General features: G+C 43.2%; 1 protein-coding gene across 10 annotated transcripts in view; it reads left to right on the plus strand.

Annotated features, from left to right (window-relative positions):
- Window positions 1-17,478, plus strand: part of LOC117264970 (receptor-type tyrosine-protein phosphatase mu-like) — a 259,756-nt gene that overhangs the window by 76,324 nt on the left and 165,954 nt on the right. For all 10 annotated transcript variants that reach the window (XM_078162819.1, XM_078162810.1, XM_078162815.1 and 7 more), the window contains exons 3-4: window positions 15,384-15,551; window positions 15,646-15,755. In XM_078162819.1, the coding sequence (XP_078018945.1) occupies window positions 15,384-15,551; window positions 15,646-15,755 (278 nt within the window). The remainder of the gene's footprint in view (window positions 1-15,383; window positions 15,552-15,645; window positions 15,756-17,478) is intronic.

Raw genomic sequence — 17,478 nt, forward strand, 5'->3', positions numbered from 1 at the left:
GTTTTACTGTGGTTCTTTACCTGTACACAATCGGTTCTACTGGGGTTCTTTACCTGTACAAAGTCGGTTTTACTGTAGTTCTTTACCTGTACACACTTGGTTCTACTGTTGTTCTTTACCTGTACACACTCGGTTCTACTGTGGTTCTTTACCAGTACACAATCGGTTCTACTGGGGTTCTTTACCTGTACACAGTCGGTTTTACTGTGGTTCTTTACCTGTACACAATCGGTTCTACTGGGGTTCTTTACCTGTACACAGTCGGTTTTACTGTAGTTCTTTACCTGTACACACTTGGTTCTACTGTTGTTCTTTACCTGTACACAATCGGTTTTACTGGGGTTCTTTACCTGTACACAGTCGGTTTTACTGTAGTTCTTTACCTGTACACACTTGGTTCTACTGTTGTTCTTTACCTGTACACAATCGGTTCTACTGGGGTTCTTTACCTGTACACACTTGGTTCTACTGGGGTTCTTTACCTGTACACAGTCGGTTTTACTGTGGTTCTTTACCTGTACACAATCGGTTCTACTGGGGTTCTTTACCTGTACAAAGTCGGTTTTACTGTGGTTCTTTACCTGTACACAATCGGTTCTACTGTGGTTCTTTACCTGTACACACTTGATTCTACTGTGGTTCTTTTCCTGTACACAATCGATTCTACTGTGGTTCTTTACCTGTGCACAATCGGTTCTACTGGGGTTCTTTACCTGTATATAGTCGGTTTTACTGTGGTTCTTTACCTGTACACAATTGGTTCTACTGGGGTTCTTTACCTGTACACACTCGATTCTACTGTTGTTCTTTTCCTGTACACAATCGGTTCTACTGGGGTTCTTTACCTGTACACACTCGATTCTACTGTGGTTCTTTTCCTGTACACAATCGGTTCTACTGGGGTTCTTTACCTGTGCACAATCGTTTCTACTGTGGTTCTTTACCTGTACACAGTTGGTTTTACTGTGGTTCTTTACCTGTACACAATCAGTTCTACTGGGGTTCTTTACCTGTACACAATCAGTTTTACTGTGGTTCTTTTCCTGTACACAGTCGGTTCTACTGTGGTTCTTTACCTGTACACAGTCAGTTCATCTGGGATTCTTTACCTGTACACAGGCGGTTCTACTGTGGTTCTTTACCCATTCACAATCGGTTCTACCTGTACAGTTGGTTCTACTGTGGTTCTTTACCCGTTCACAATCAGTTCTGCTGTGGTTCTTTACCCGTTCACAATCAGTTCTGCTGTGGTTCTTTAACCGTACATAGTCGGTTCTATTGTTGTTCTTTACCCGTTCACAAATGGTTCTACTAGGAGTATTTACCTGTACACAGTCAGTTCTCCTGGGGTTCTTTACCTGTACACAGTCCATTCTACTGTGGTTCTTTACCTGTTCACAATCGGTTCTACCTGTACACAGTCGGTTCAACTGTGGTTCTTTACCTGTATACAGTCAGTTTTACAGTGGTTCTTTACTTGTACACAGTCGGTTTTACAGTGGTTCTTTACCAGTACACAATTGATTCTTCTGGGTTCTTTACCTGTACCCAATCGATTCTATTGTGGTTCTTTACCTGCACACAATCGATTCTACTGTGGTTCTTTACCTGTACACAATCGGTTCTACTGGGGTTCTTTACCTGCACACGCTCGGTTCTACTGTGGTTCTTTACCTGTACCCAATCGATTCTATTGTGGCTTTTTACCTGTACACAATCGGTTCTACTGTGGTTCTTTACCTGAAAACAATCGATTCTACTGTGGTTCTTTTCCTGTACACAGTTGGTTCTACTGGGGTTCTTTAACGTCCCGCCCGTTTCTTGATGCCGCTGATTAAACTTTACTCTCTCAAAGATCACATTCCTGCGATTCTCTTCTGCTTGTGTCTCCAGTCCAGAAGCAGTGCGGAATCTGTCGAAGCGTTTAATCCATTTAGGCCAGTCTTCAGCCTTGAAGGTGAACTTTTCCGGCGGGGAGACTTGAAACTGTGCCATATTGCCGCTTCGTTCAGCTAACTGTGGCTAGGCTAGGTAGCTCTGTAGATGGTCTTCCGGCACGGCGAACTTTAGCCTGACAGGCTAGGACCTATCACTACATTTGACCCACGTCTTCTGAAGCTGCTGGAGCATCCGTAGGTGGTGTTGCTATGTTGTCTCGTGAATGTTTGTTTAGCAGCAGGCTGACCTGCCGGGAAGGTGCCAGTGAAAGATCATGTGACCACCTAGGCATACTGCTGCACGCAAGTTACGTAACTCTTGTTCAGTGAATGTGTGGGGTTTCAACGTGTGTTTTCAGTTGTTTTTGTGAAGTAATTTGCATACTCGATAACGTAAATTTGCACATCGTTAAAACAACGATGATATTATTGTTAACGATATATATCACTCACCCCTTGGTTCAGATCTGCCTCTCTTCACACTTGGTTCTGTTGCAGGTCTTTACCAACAGATAGCTGGTTTCAATGCTGTTCTGTACCTGTCGACAGACGGTTCTCTTGCAGTTCCTCACCTGTACACACTTGATACTACTGTTGTTTTTTACCTGTGTACAGATGATTCTATTGTTGCCCATTGTTTATAGAGTTGCTTCTACTGCTGGTCTCTTTTATCATTTAGAATTTCAGTGGTTCTTTAATATCCAGTAAGTTGGTTCTATGTTCTTTACCTCTGCATAACTGGTTCTTCTGTTCTCTGTTTGACGGTTCTCTCTTAGTTGTTCGTTTGTTCCATGTTTCTACTTCTTGTTGTGTTCCTTGGGCGAGCAGGACACCCGCCTGTCAGTCACAGCTGAGGGCCAATTGAACGCCACGTCTCAGGCTTTTAATTGATTTGCACCAATCAGGGATGACCAGAGGGAACACACACACACACACACACACACACACACACACACACACACCAAAGGCGTGTGTGTGGCTCTGTGGAGTTCAGGGTATATTAATATTTCTAATAGGGCTGTTATCAGCTCACTGCCAGCTGTACACAGTAAACACACACACTGAAGCTTGAAGGCAAATATAAACACACACACACACGCACGCACACACACACACGCACACACACACACACACACACACACACACACACACACAAACTCTGTCTGTCTGTTGTGTGATAACTCCCACAATGCCTTTCTGTGTTAAAGAGACCTGGAGGTCAAAACCACTTTTCTGTGTGTGTGTGTGTGTGTGTGTGTGTGTGTTGTTTACAGCATTTCTGTCAACACACACACACACACACTCAGCCAACAGGTAAACAGTGTTTAAAGGTGAATGAGTCAGTGTGTGTTTGAAGTTTTGGACTTTGTTTGGCGGATAAATAATATAAAACTGTGTGTGTGTGTGTGTGTGTGTGTGTGTGTGTGTGTGCGTGTGTGTGCGTGCGTGTGTGTGTGTTGGGGTTAATTAGTGTGTTAAAGGGTTTATCAGCGTGTCGGCATGCAGTTGATTCACTCAGCCTTTGAACATGACATGACTGTGTGTGTGTGTGTGTGTCCAGTATGAAGCCACTATCAGCGTCCTGCCAAAACCAATTAAAGCCTCATTCAGGGAATTTAAACACACAGAGCGCCTGTGACTCCAAACCAACCAATCAGAGGAGAGGTCACACTGACACGCTGGCTCCCCATTGGCCTGCTTGTTGACTCCAAACACTGTGGCATTTAGTTTAAATCCTCTCACTGTGTTTCCCCTCATAATATTCTTGTTTCATTGATTGATTTTATCTATTTATGTATTTATTTATCTATCTATGTATGATCTGAGATGAGATGAGATGAAACAGAGCAGCACTTAAATTTCGTTGTGTTGTTCTCAATATAATGACAATAAAGGCACTTTGACTTTTCTCTGTCTGATATCAGTTTCCTGTCTGTGTGACGCTGATAGCCACAGAATGTGGTTAGCTTAGCACAAAAGACTGGGAGCAGAGGGAGACTGTTAGCTTAGCTTAGCACAAAGACTGGGAGCAGAGGGAGACTGTTAGCCTAGCTTAGCACAAAGACTGGGAGCAGAGGGAGACTGTTAGCCTAGCTTAGCACAAATACTGGGAGCAGAGGGAGACTTAGCTTAGGTTAGCACAAATACTGGGAGCAGAGGGAGACTGTTAGCCTAGCTTAGCACAAAGACTGGGAGCAGAGGGAGACTGTTAGCCTAGCTTAGCACAAAGACTGGGAGCAGAGGGAGACTTAGCTTAGGTTAGCACAAATACTGGGAGCAGAGGGAGACTGTTAGCCTGGCTTAGCACAAAGACTGGGAGCAGAGGGAGACTGTTAGCCTAGCTTAGCACAAAGACTGGGAGCACAGGGAGACTGTTAGCCTAGCTTAGCACAAAAGCTGGGAGCAGAGGGAGACTTTTAGCTTAGCTTAGCACAAATACTGGGAGCAGAGGGAGACTGTTAGCCTAGCTTAGCACAAATACTGGGAGCAGAGGGAGACTTAGCTTAGGTTAGCACAAATACTGGGAGCAGAGGGAGACTGTTAGCCTGGCTTAGCACAAAGACTGGGAGCACAGGGAGACTGTTAGCCTAGCTTAGCACAAAAGCTGGGAGCAGAGGGAGACTTTTAGCTTAGCTTAGCACAAATACTGGGAGCAGAGGGAGACTGTTAGCCTAGCTTAGCACAAAGACTGGGAGCAGAGGGAGACTGTTAGCTTAGCTTAGCTTAGCACAAATAGTGGGAGCAGAGGGAGACTGTTAACCTAGCTTAGCACAAAGAGTGTAAGCATAGGGAAATAGTTAGCCTAGCTTAGCACAAAGACTAGAAGCAGAGTGTTAGCCTAGCTTAGCACAAAGAGTGTAAGCATAAGGAAATGATTAGCCTAGCTTAGCACAAAGAGTGTAAGCATAGGGAAATGATTAACCTAGCTTAGCACAAAGAGTGTAAGCATAGGGAAATAGTTAGCCTAGCTTAGCACAAAGACTAGAAGCAGAGTGTTAGCCTAGCTTAGCACAAAGAGTGTAAGCATAGGGAAATGGTTAGCCTAGCTTAGCACAAAGACTAGAAGCAGAGTGTTAGCCTAGCTTAGCACAAAGAGTGTAAGCAGAGGGAAACCGTCAGCATAGCTCCATCGAAAGAGAAACACCCCTCTTTCAGCAGGTTGTTGAGAGAGAAACCAGAGTCTGTAAACAACAACAGCAACAACATCATAAAACTTTGTGTATTATTTTTATAACTTTGCTTCAGCTTCAGTGCAGCCTGTTTACATGTGTTTACATGTTGTTGACTCTGCAGCGTGAAACAGCACTTCCGGTTTGCAGTGTAACCATGGAAACAGAGAACTATCTGTTGATGACTTTGATACTGAAGAAAACAAGTTTTTAGCAGTTTATTTTATATAATGAAGGTGTTAATAATGAAATAAATAATGGATGAATTCAAAGTGTAAGTTAATGGATTCATTAAAACAAATGTTTCCAACAGCATCACAGACACTTTGTCATCCAACAGTTGTTTGAGTTTCCTGTTCACGTTCATTTAAACAGCTTCATTGTTTTAACGGATGTGAACGGAAGTGAATTTAAGTCAATGGTAGTGACTGATATTTCTGTGGCTCTGCTGTTGTAAACGTTTTGATGGTTTGTGTCGATGTGTTTTCAGACATTTTAACTTCCATTGCAAGACACACACACACACACACACACACACACACACACACACACACACACACCAGCAGCAGGAAGTGTGTGTGTGTGTTTGTGTGTGTTATTTGTGTAAATCTTCTCAATACGCTGCAGCTGCCTCTCCTCACGTTTCAATATAACTCTGGTAATAGAATTACCCCCCGCCATCTGTGTGTGTGTGTGTGTGTGTGTGTGTGTGTGTGTGTGCGTGTGTGTGTGTGTGTGTGAGCTGGGTCTGATGTGATTGGTTTAGAGATGGCAGGGGTCGTTTGTGATTGGCCGGCAGGTGAGAAGGGGGTGGGAGGTTAACGAGAGAGAGAAACGCCAAGACACGATCGACGTGCGTGTTTGTTTTTGTTTCCTGTCTGTCTTGTTCTCTCCTCACACAACTCACAGTCTCTCTGCTCTGATTGATTATCCATTGACCAGCTGAGAATTCCATGATGGCGTCCTGTACGTGGAGCAAACGATAACCTGAAGCCACGGCGAAACAATATAAAAACAACATATGCAAAAAAAAAAAAAAGGAAAGAAAATGTAAAGACAGTTGAGTCGTCCCTCTGCTGCCCAGCAGTCAGTGTTACTGTGTGACTGCTGAATCTGAATTAACCTCACACCAAACTCACACAACACACCCTCTGACTGTTTTTTGATGATTTTTTGGTGGGTGGGGCTTAGCTGGAGGCAAAACAGTTCTCCACAGGGCATTAACAGAAAAGTCTATTTGTCGACGTGTCGACGTCAGTGGCACAAGTCAACACCCCCCAGGAGGAGTCAACAAGTCGTGTGCTTTTTCCCTCTCTCTCTCTCTGTGCTTGTGTACGGAATGCAATCGCTGCCTGATACTTAAGCGGAGCAGACTCCGCGAGGAATGTCCGCAGTCATTCGGGCTTTCATAGTCGAGCGCACTTCCGCGTTGTAGTTTCCTGTAAAAATGTCTGTGAAAAATCCCCACGATGTGAAAAATACATGCCGAGCAGTCACTGGTGCGCGGAGCAGAGTCTGTGTGGTCGTAAAATCTGAGCTTTGCGCGCACAGGGCTTGCGATCGTCTGCTTTGAGTCCGCGCGGACCTCCGCAGAGACCGTTCCGCGTACGTTCCGCCCGAGTATGTTCGGGCCTGACAGACACACATCATGTGTGGAGATACTTCACTTTCCTCCGCCGTGTCAATGTGATGACGTCATCAAATGACAACTCGACTTCGACTTTATTGACAGATAAGTCGACCTGAAAAAAATCAAAGTTGTTAATGCCCTACCACAGACATTAGCTAGCGCTAGCTAACAAGTTGTGTTGTCTTGTTTCAGACGATGGAGGAAGATGATGTGAGTGGTGCATTCAGAAACACTCACTCTGAGTGTGGGAGCGCACTCTGACACAAACTGGAGCGTTGATAAATTGGGAGCGCTGTCTGAATGTAGCGTTGGGTTATCCAGAGCAGCGCACTCTCAGAGTGGCAGAGCGCACTCTGGACACTCTGTCTGTGGAGACGGAGCAGCAGAGCGCCGAGCGGAGTGAATGTGTGATTAACTTAACCGTTGGTTCATTCATGTAGAAATATAACGCTGCGTTTCTTCCACCAACAGGGCTCTCATTTTAGTGTAGAGCGTCAGACTGAATTTACCAACGCACCATGTCAGGTCACTCACTCTCCGGGACCGCCAGTATTACTTGAATAAGTAAACACTGACCAACGGGACCAGACTGGCCGACCCGTATGCTCTCACTCAGTGGATGGATGATGTCACAGGAAGCCAATCTTACAAAGGAGGACCACACTTGTTTGTTTTGCTATGGAAGCTAACGTTAGCTAATGTGCTAAAAAGTTAGCGTTGCAGAGAAATCCAATCTTCCTCTTAATCCCTCCCCAGTTTCTGATGAGGTGGACATGATAACCCTTAATACACATAACCTTATTCATCCCTACAGCAGGAAATACTTTTTCCCTAACCTGATATGAAGTGTGCGCTGCACATGTGAGCATTTTTGATGATGGCCTCCGTCCAGTCCTTTGGTCTTATCACATTTAACCATAGTTGTCTTTGTTTTTGTTGACGGGCAGTGGCGGCTGGTTTTGAGCCATGACTCCTTCTATTCTGGCTCCCAATAACACAACAAGACAACACACATTTTACACTCCTATGGAGCCTACAGCCCTGTGGGGGAGAGGCAGCTGCACCTCCAGCTGATAACATGACGTCATCGTGACGACAACCCTAAAGGGGTCTGTAACAACTGATGGAGGCAGCATCTCCTGTGTTCAGCTCTGACAAATGATTGTTTTTCTTGATGGAGTCTGGTTTTTAACCCTTTCAAAGCTGAGAGCAAATTGGCTTCATGTCTTTCAAAAACAAGACATTTGTAAAAAGAGAAAATTAAAAACAACAAAATCAGTGAAAAAAAGCTTTTTTCTAAGAGAGCAGCTCATGTTGTGGCATCAGATAATGCTGATCCTCTTAAACTAAACTAAACTGTGGATACGTGACTCACACGACCGCGTTTCAAAAGATCCAACATATTCCTTAAAGTCTGTAAACATTTGGAATAACCCTGAAAAAACAGACTTATGTAATATTCTAAATATGTGAAATATCCTAAATAGCAGTCTGTATTAGGGTTAAATCATAAAATCAGGAGTTTCCAGGATTAATCATCGTGTCACCGTATCTCTGACTCTACGTCCTCCCTTCATTTCTGAACTCACACACATGTACAGCTCGACCTCTGCGGCTGTTTGTTCTAGAACATTCCTCAGTTGCTAAGGAAACAGCTGGTACACACACACACACACACACACACACACACACACACACACGTGTGATTTCACACATACACACCGAGACATGACCAAACCAGTCAGGACAATACATGGAAACGTGAACAAAGCGTGAGCGCAGAAACAGGATACAGTGACATTCAGAAACACGAGGAGACAGAACGAGATGAAACGAAAACAAACTGAAACTAATGAGAGCAGAAACATGACACCAGGAATTGAGATGAGATGAAAAGAAATAAATCTGTGACATGAACCGAGACAGCATGACAACTGAAAGATAAAGATTCAAAGTGATGGACATTCAACAATTTAAAGGGAAAAAAAGAAACAAAAACATGTTTGAGATTAAAAAACAAAAGAGATATTAATGATGAGATGAGATGACGTAGGATGAGATGAGATGACATGGGATGAGATGGGATTAAGTAAGAAAAGATTAGATGAGAAAAGACAAGAAGGAGATAAAACAAACGAGCAATCAGGAGGAGAGACGGTGTAACAACAGTCAGGAGGAGAGATGGTGTAACAACAGACAGGAGGAGAGATGGTGTAACAACAGACAGGAGGAGAGATGGTGTAACAACAGTCAGGAGGAGAGATGGTGTAACAACAGTCAGGAGGAGAGATGGTGTAACAACAGACAGGAGGAGAGACGGTGTAACAACAGTCAGGAGGAGAAATGGTGTAACAACAGTCAGGAGGAGAGATGGTGTAACAACAGTCAGGAGGAGAGATGGTGTAACAACAGACAGGAGGAGAGACGGTGTAACAACAGACAGGAGGAGAGATGGTGTAACAACAGACAGGAGGAGAGATGGTGTAACAACAGACAGGAGGAGAAATGGTGTAACAACAGACAGGAGGAGAGACGGTGTAACAACAGTCAGGAGGAGAGATGGTGTAACAACAGACAGGAGGAGAGATGGTGTAACAACAGACAGGAGGAGAAATGGTGTAACAACAGACAGGAGGAGAAATGGTGTAACAACAGTCAGGAGGAGAGATGGTGTAACAACAGTCAGGAGGAGAGATGGTGTAACAACAGTCAGGAGGAGAAATGGTGTAACAACAGACAGGAGGAGAAATGGTGTAACAACAGTCAGGAGGAGAGATGGTGTAACAACAGACAGGAGGAGAGATGGTGTAACAACAGACAGGAGGAGAAATGGTGTAACAACAGTCAGGAGGAGAGATGGTGTAACAACAGTCAGGAGGAGAAATGGTGTAACAACAGTCAGGAGGAGAGATGGTGTAACAACAGACAGGAGGAGAGATGGTGTAACAACAGACAGGAGGAGAAATGGTGTAACAACAGACAGGAGGAGAGATGGTGTAACAACAGTCAGGAGGAGAAATGGTGTAACAACAGTCAGGAGGAGAAATGGTGTAACAACAGTCAGGAGGAGAGACGGTGTAACAACAGACAGGAGGAGAGATGGTGTAACAACAGTCAGGAGGAGAAATGGTGTAACAACAGTCAGGAGGAGAGATGGTGTAACAACAGTCAGGAGGAGAGATGGTGTAACAACAGACAGGAGGAGAGATGGTGTAACAACAGTCAGGAGGAGAGATGGTGTAACAACAGACAGGAGGAGAGACGGTGTAACAACAATCAGGAGGAGAGATGGTGTAACAACAGTCAGGAGGAGAGATGGTGTAACAACAGTCAGGAGGAGAGATGGTGTAACAACAGACAGGAGGAGAGATGGTGTAACAACAGTCAGGAGGAGAGACGGTGTAACAACAGACAGGAGGAGAGACGGTGTAACAACAGACAGGAGGAGAGATGGTGTAACAACAGTCAGGAGGAGAGATGGTGTAACAACAGACAGGAGGAGAGACGGTGTAACAACAGTCAGGAGGAGAGACGGTGTAACAACAGACAGGAGGAGAGACGGTGTAACAACAGACAGGAGGAGAGATGGTGTAACAACAGTCAGGAGGAGAAATGGTGTAACAACAGTCAGGAGGAGAGACGGTGTAACAACAGACAGGAGGAGAGATGGTGTAACAACAGACAGGAGGAGAGATGGTGTAACAACAGTCAGGAGGAGAGATGGTGTAACAACAGACAGGAGGAGAGACGGTGTAACAACAGTCAGGAGGAGAAATGGTGTAACAACAGTCAGGAGGAGAGATGGTGTAACAACAGTCAGGAGGAGAAATGGTGTAACAACAGTCAGGAGGAGAGATGGTGTAACAACAGTCAGGAGGAGAGATGGTGTAACAACAGTCAGGAGGAGAGATGGTGTAACAACAGTCAGGAGGAGAGATGGTGTAACAACAGACAGGGGGAGAGATGGTGTAACAACAGACAGGAGGAGAGATGGTGTAACAACAGTCAGGAGGAGAGATGGTGTAACAACAGTCAGGAGGAGAGATGGTGTAACAACAGACAGGAGGAGAGACGGTGTAACAACAGTCAGGAGGAGAAATGGTGTAACAACAGTCAGGAGGAGAGATGGTGTAACAACAGTCAGGAGGAGAGATGGTGTAACAACAGACAGGAGGAGAGACGGTGTAACAACAGACAGGAGGAGAGATGGTGTAACAACAGACAGGAGGAGAGATGGTGTAACAACAGACAGGAGGAGAAATGGTGTAACAACAGACAGGAGGAGAAATGGTGTAACAACAGACAGGAGGAGAAATGGTGTAACAACAGTCAGGAGGAGAGACGGTGTAACAACAGACAGGAGGAGAGACGGTGTAACAACAGACAGGAGGAGAGACGGTGTAACAACAGACAGGAGGAGAAATGGTGTAACAACAGTCAGGAGGAGAGACGGTGTAACAACAGTCAGGAGGAGAGATGGTGTAACAACAGACAGGAGGAGAGATGGTGTAACAACAGTCAGGAGGAGAAATGGTGTAACAACAGACAGGAGGAGAAATGGTGTAACAACAGTCAGGAGGAGAGATGGTGTAACAACAGTCAGGAGGAGAGATGGTGTAACAACAGTCAGGAGGAGAGATGGTGTAACAACAGACAGGAGGAGAAATGGTGTAACAACAGTCAGGAGGAGAGATGGTGTAACAACAGTCAGGAGGAGAAATGGTGTAACAACAGTCAGGAGGAGAGACGGTGTAACAACAGTCAGGAGGAGAAATGGTGTAACAACAGTCAGGAGGAGAAATGGTGTAACAACAGTCAGGAGGAGAGACGGTGTAACAACAGACAGGAGGAGAGATGGTGTAACAACAGTCAGGAGGAGAAATGGTGTAACAACAGTCAGGAGGAGAGATGGTGTAACAACAGTCAGGAGGAGAGATGGTGTAACAACAGACAGGAGGAGAGATGGTGTAACAACAGTCAGGAGGAGAGATGGTGTAACAACAGACAGGAGGAGAGACGGTGTAACAACAATCAGGAGGAGAGATGGTGTAACAACAGTCAGGAGGAGAGATGGTGTAACAACAGTCAGGAGGAGAGATGGTGTAACAACAGACAGGAGGAGAGATGGTGTAACAACAGACAGGAGGAGAGATGGTGTAACAACAGTCAGGAGGAGAGACGGTGTAACAACAGACAGGAGGAGAGACGGTGTAACAACAGACAGGAGGAGAGATGGTGTAACAACAGTCAGGAGGAGAGATGGTGTAACAACAGACAGGAGGAGAGATGGTGTAACAACAGACAGGAGGAGAGATGGTGTAACAACAGTCAGGAGGAGAGACGGTGTAACAACAGACAGGAGGAGAGACGGTGTAACAACAGACAGGAGGAGAGATGGTGTAACAACAGTCAGGAGGAGAGATGGTGTAACAACAGACAGGAGGAGAGACGGTGTAACAACAGTCAGGAGGAGAGACGGTGTAACAACAGACAGGAGGAGAGACGGTGTAACAACAGACAGGAGGAGAGATGGTGTAACAACAGTCAGGAGGAGAAATGGTGTAACAACAGTCAGGAGGAGAGACGGTGTAACAACAGACAGGAGGAGAGATGGTGTAACAACAGTCAGGAGGAGAGATGGTGTTGATGTTTTTTTTTATTCACACAAGAATCTGTGATGAAGTCATCAGTGGGTATAATCCTTTCTCTCCTCCTCTTCCTCCTCCTTCTCCTCCTCTTCCTCCTATTTCTCCTCCTCCTCTTCTTCCTCTTCCGCCTCCTCCTCCTCCTCCTTTGCTCTTTGCAATGATTAATACTCTTGTTTTTCTAATCGATTCTCCTCAAGGACCATTGATCTGCTGACACACGCACACACACACACACACACACACGCACACACACGCACACGCACACACATGCACACACACACAGTGGAAACCTGGAAATGAAATGAAACAGAAACTCCTCCTCTCAGATTGGATGATGTGTCTGAAGGTCGACGCCACGCTCAAACATCAGCACATTTTAAACACACAGCTAACATCAACACTCGTTAACCAATAGGAAGTGTGTCACACCTGTCAGCACCGACACAAACAATAACGCCAAAGATCCGTTCAGAACAAACGTGGAATGTTCGTACCAATAAATCCCGTCTGTCTGTGTGAGCTGATCCACGCCACGTCTGACAACTTCCTGTTTCACTCTGCAATTTGCTTCTAAAGCTTTCCTCCATGCCGCAGATCACCGCGGCTTTATGTCTTTGGGCTTTCCGTCCGTCTGTCCATCACATCCTTGTGAAAACAATATCTTAAGAACAAATTTGGCACAAACGTCAACTTGGTCTCAACAATGAACTGATTAGAGTTTGGTGGGCTAGGGTCAAGGGTCAGAGGCCAAGGCTGCTGTGACCTTGCATCCATCGTATTTTTATGAATGCAATGTCTCAAGAACAGCTTGAAGGAATTTCTTCAAGTTTGGCACAAATGTCTACTTGGACTTCATGATGAACTGATTAGATTAGGGTGGGCAAAGGTCAGAAGTCACTGTGACCCTTTTTCCATCCAATTCTTATGAACATAATATCTTTAGAACACTTTGAGAGAATTTCTTCAAATTCGCCACAAACGTCCTCACACATTTAACAGTAAACTGATTATATTCGGGTGGCTGGAGATGACAGGTCAGTGTCATTGTGACCTTGTCTGTCACGTCTTTGTTAACGCAACATCTCAAGAATACCTTGAGGGACTATTTTAAAATTTGGCACGAATGTCCACTTGGACCCAATTATGATTTAACTGGATTTTGGAGGTCAAAGGTCATTGCGAGCTTGCATCTCTCTCATTCTAGGGAACCAAATATCTCAAGAAATCTTGAGGTAATTTCTTTAAATTTTGCACAAACGTCCTCCTGGACTGAAGAATAAACTGATTAGATTTTGGTGGTCAAAGGTTAGTGTGACCTCACTAAACGTGTTTTGTGAGAATTCATTCACTTTTCAATTCTGATCAAACTTGACACAGATGTCTAACAGGATAAAATAATGAAGGTCAAAGGTCAGCTTCACTGTGACATCATCATGTTTGGGGGAGACGCAGAACGCAGGGCGGGGATTCTAGTTTATATGAATTATATCTGTACTGAATCCTTTTGTACACCAAGAACACTGACTCAAACTAAAATAACTCACATTTAAATATTACAACCAAAATCTTTGTTTAGATAAACAGGAAGTGATTTCTCTTCAAAATAAAGTGGCACAAAAGTCAGAGAGGGTGACTGTGTGACTGACAGCTGTACAACCATCCAACACTTCCCGTTCTCCTGCTGTTACCGTGGAGACGCCCTTCAACCCACCGACACACAAACACACACACACACACAGTTATTTGAATTTCATAGAAACTTTCCAGAAACAGAGACCTAAAGAAAAGTGAATCCAGAGAGCTCAGCTGATTGACAGCTGTAGTCATGACAACAACACACACTAATGAGGATCACACACACACGCGCACACACACACACACACACACACACACTCAGAGGCTGGGTTTTAAGTTTCAAAGCTTTAAAGTGAATGCTTTTATTTTGAAGTCATCCAATTATAGATTTCCACTGTCGACAAAACGAGCAATTTGTACACACACACACACACACACACACACAAACACACACAAGCATACACAGACACACACACACACAGTTTATTTTTCATGTTGTTGATGAATTATGGATTTCCTGCTCTAATATAATAATGAGAGTCTTTTATTTTCTTAGCTTGATCTGTTAGTTCTGGACTTCCTGTTCAAGCTCATTTTATCTTTCTTTAATGTGAAAATCTCTGACTGCCACCTGGAAACCTTACATGTGCTTTTATATTGAAGTGTCAGTCTCTCTCTCTGTATGATGTCACTCTGCTTAAAAAACACATGCTTTTATTTTGAAAGAATATCTTCATCTGCTATGCAATATGTGCTTCTAAAAATGTTTTATTTTGACAGGTGTTCATCAGTGTACATAATTCAGAGTTTATTCATGATTTACATTTTTATTGATTTTTTGTCTTTATTTTTATTATATTGATTTACTTGTTTTTAATTTTAAGTTGTTGATTTATTGTTTTTCATTTTATTTTATTTATGCATTATTTTTCATTTTATTTAATATGTTTTCATTTTTGTTTAATTGATTTATTGTTTTTTATTTTATTTTGTTGATTTAGTGTTTTTCTATGTTTTTTTAATGATTTATTGGTTTTCGTTTTATTTGATAGATTTATTATTTCTTTTATTTTATTTATGTTTTTTATTTTATTTTTTTATTATTATTTTTTTTTTTGGTCTGACTAGTTTTCATTTCTATTAAATAGATTTTTTGTTTCTATTTTTATTTTGTTTCATTTATTGTTTTTAATTTTTATTTTGATTATTTGTTTTTATTTTGTTTAATCAAATTATTATTTCTATTTCCATTCCATTCCTTTGTTTTTATTTTAATGCTTCATTTTTTTTAATTTTACTGATTATATGTAAACAAACAGACCCCATGCTTTTATTTTGAAATCCAGAAACCATCACTGTGCACTATGAATGCTTTTATTTTGTGTTCCGTGTTTGTTAACGACGTGTCACTTTCTGTCTGCAGGTTCCTCCTTCCTGTTTGTGAACACGTCAGGTCGATACGGCGGGCAGCGCGCTCAGCTGCTGCTGCCGCCGCTCAAAGAAAACGACACGCACTGTGTCAGCTTCCTGTTCTACCAGGCAGGAGGCCGCGAGGGCGCCACACCCGCCACACTCAACGTCTATGTCAAAGGTACAAGTACCGCATTGCCGCACTACAGTACTACACACAAATACTGCAACACAGTGACGTCAGGGTGTGTTCACGGTGTTCTTGTGGTCCGCAGAGAACAACAGTCCTCTGGGAGTTCCCGTCTTTAACTCTTCAGGCCCCGCCTACCACATCTGGAAAGGGGTGGAGCTAGCTGTGTCCACCTTCTGGCCCAATTACTACCAGGTAACATATTTATTAGAGAAAAGACAACAAACTGAACGTTCACTACAACTGAGCCGAATATTTCCAGGTGTTACTTTAACTTGAGAAGTCTAAACATGGAACTGTTGAGTCGGACAGATGTGAGACAGATGGACGCAGACTCTGTGATGTCACGTACTGGTTTTAATCCTTGAGTTTGGTATTTCTGAGGCATTTTGTTTTAAGGTGCCCCATCTGTCCGTCCTATTGTTTGAACAGGGTATCCAAAGAACACCTTGAAGGAATTCCTTCAAATTTTGCACAAACGTCCACTTGGACTCAACAATGAACTGATTTTGCTGTCAAAAGTCAGAAGTTAAGGTCAGTGTCACTACATCTGTCACATTCCTGTGAATGTGATATCTCAAAAACACATCAAGGGAAATTCTTTAAATTTGCTACAAATGTCCAATTTGAGTCAAGGATAAAATAGTTAGATTTTGGTGGTCAACAGTTAAGGTCACTGTGACCTTTTGTCTCATTCTTGTGAATGCAATATCTCAAGAACGCCTGGAGGTATTTCCTCAGATTTCCTCACAAAATCAAAGTCCAGTTGCCTACGATTTAATTGTTGCCAGAATGGAATTGACCTGGATAAATGAGAATATCCACAAATGATTCCTCAGATTTTGCACAAACGTCCCCTTGGACTCAACAATAAACTGCTTAGAATTCATTGGTCAAAGGTCAGTGTCACCCTGTCCATTGTCTTCTTGGGAACATGACATCTTGAGAACAGGTTGGTGAAATTCCTTTAAATTTACTTAACAATGAAATCATTAGATTTTGGTGGTCAACAGTCAAGATTACTGTGACACTTGAAAGCGATATCTCAAGAACATGTTCAAATTTGGCACAAATGTCCACTTGAACTCAAAGGTGAACTGATTAGGTTCAACAGTCATCACTGTGACTTTGTGTCCCTCATTCTCATGAATGCGATATCTAAAGAATGCTTGAGGGAATATTTTGCACAAACCCCACTTGGACTCGACAATGAACTGATAAGAATTCAGTAGTCATAGGTCAAGGTCACTGTGACCTCATCTTTCTCATTCTTGTGAATGCAGGATCTCAAGAACACTTTGAGGAAATTTCTTCACATTTGGCACAAACGTCCACTTTGAATCAAGACCAAACAGATTAGATTTTAGTTGTCGAATGTCACTGTGACCTTGTGTCTCTCTCATTCTTATGAATATGATTTCTCAAGAATGCCCAGGGGGATTTCTTCAATTTTTTTGCAAAAACGGGTGCTTGGACTCAACAATAAAGTGATTACAATTTCCGTTTATTCTAGAATGGGGACTGTTTACATGTGCATATTGGTATAATTCCACTGTGTCTACTGTTGTTTGTACTGATACTGTACATATTGGTATCATTTACTGTGAGCTGTTTGTACTGGTACTGTGCATTCTGCTATAATTATTTGCATTGCTATTTGTTTTTTCTTCAGATAAATCTGATAGTTGTTGCTCGGTCTCTTTACTCATTTATTTAGTAGAGTGTCCACACACCTTCTCATTCTACATATACATAGAGGTATACTGGTGGCTTTACAGCCTACATTTTATTCATTATCTCTGATCCCCACGCTCACTTTGGTCGTTGCCACAGTGCGACGCAACACCACTGACGCTAGGTGGCGCCGATCAAAGGTCACTGTGACCCTGTCCATTGTATTCTGATAAATATGATAGCT

This window comes from Epinephelus lanceolatus, chromosome 20 (genome assembly GCF_041903045.1).
Source record: "Epinephelus lanceolatus isolate andai-2023 chromosome 20, ASM4190304v1, whole genome shotgun sequence".
NCBI classification, from domain to species: Eukaryota; Metazoa; Chordata; class Actinopteri; order Perciformes; family Serranidae; genus Epinephelus; species Epinephelus lanceolatus.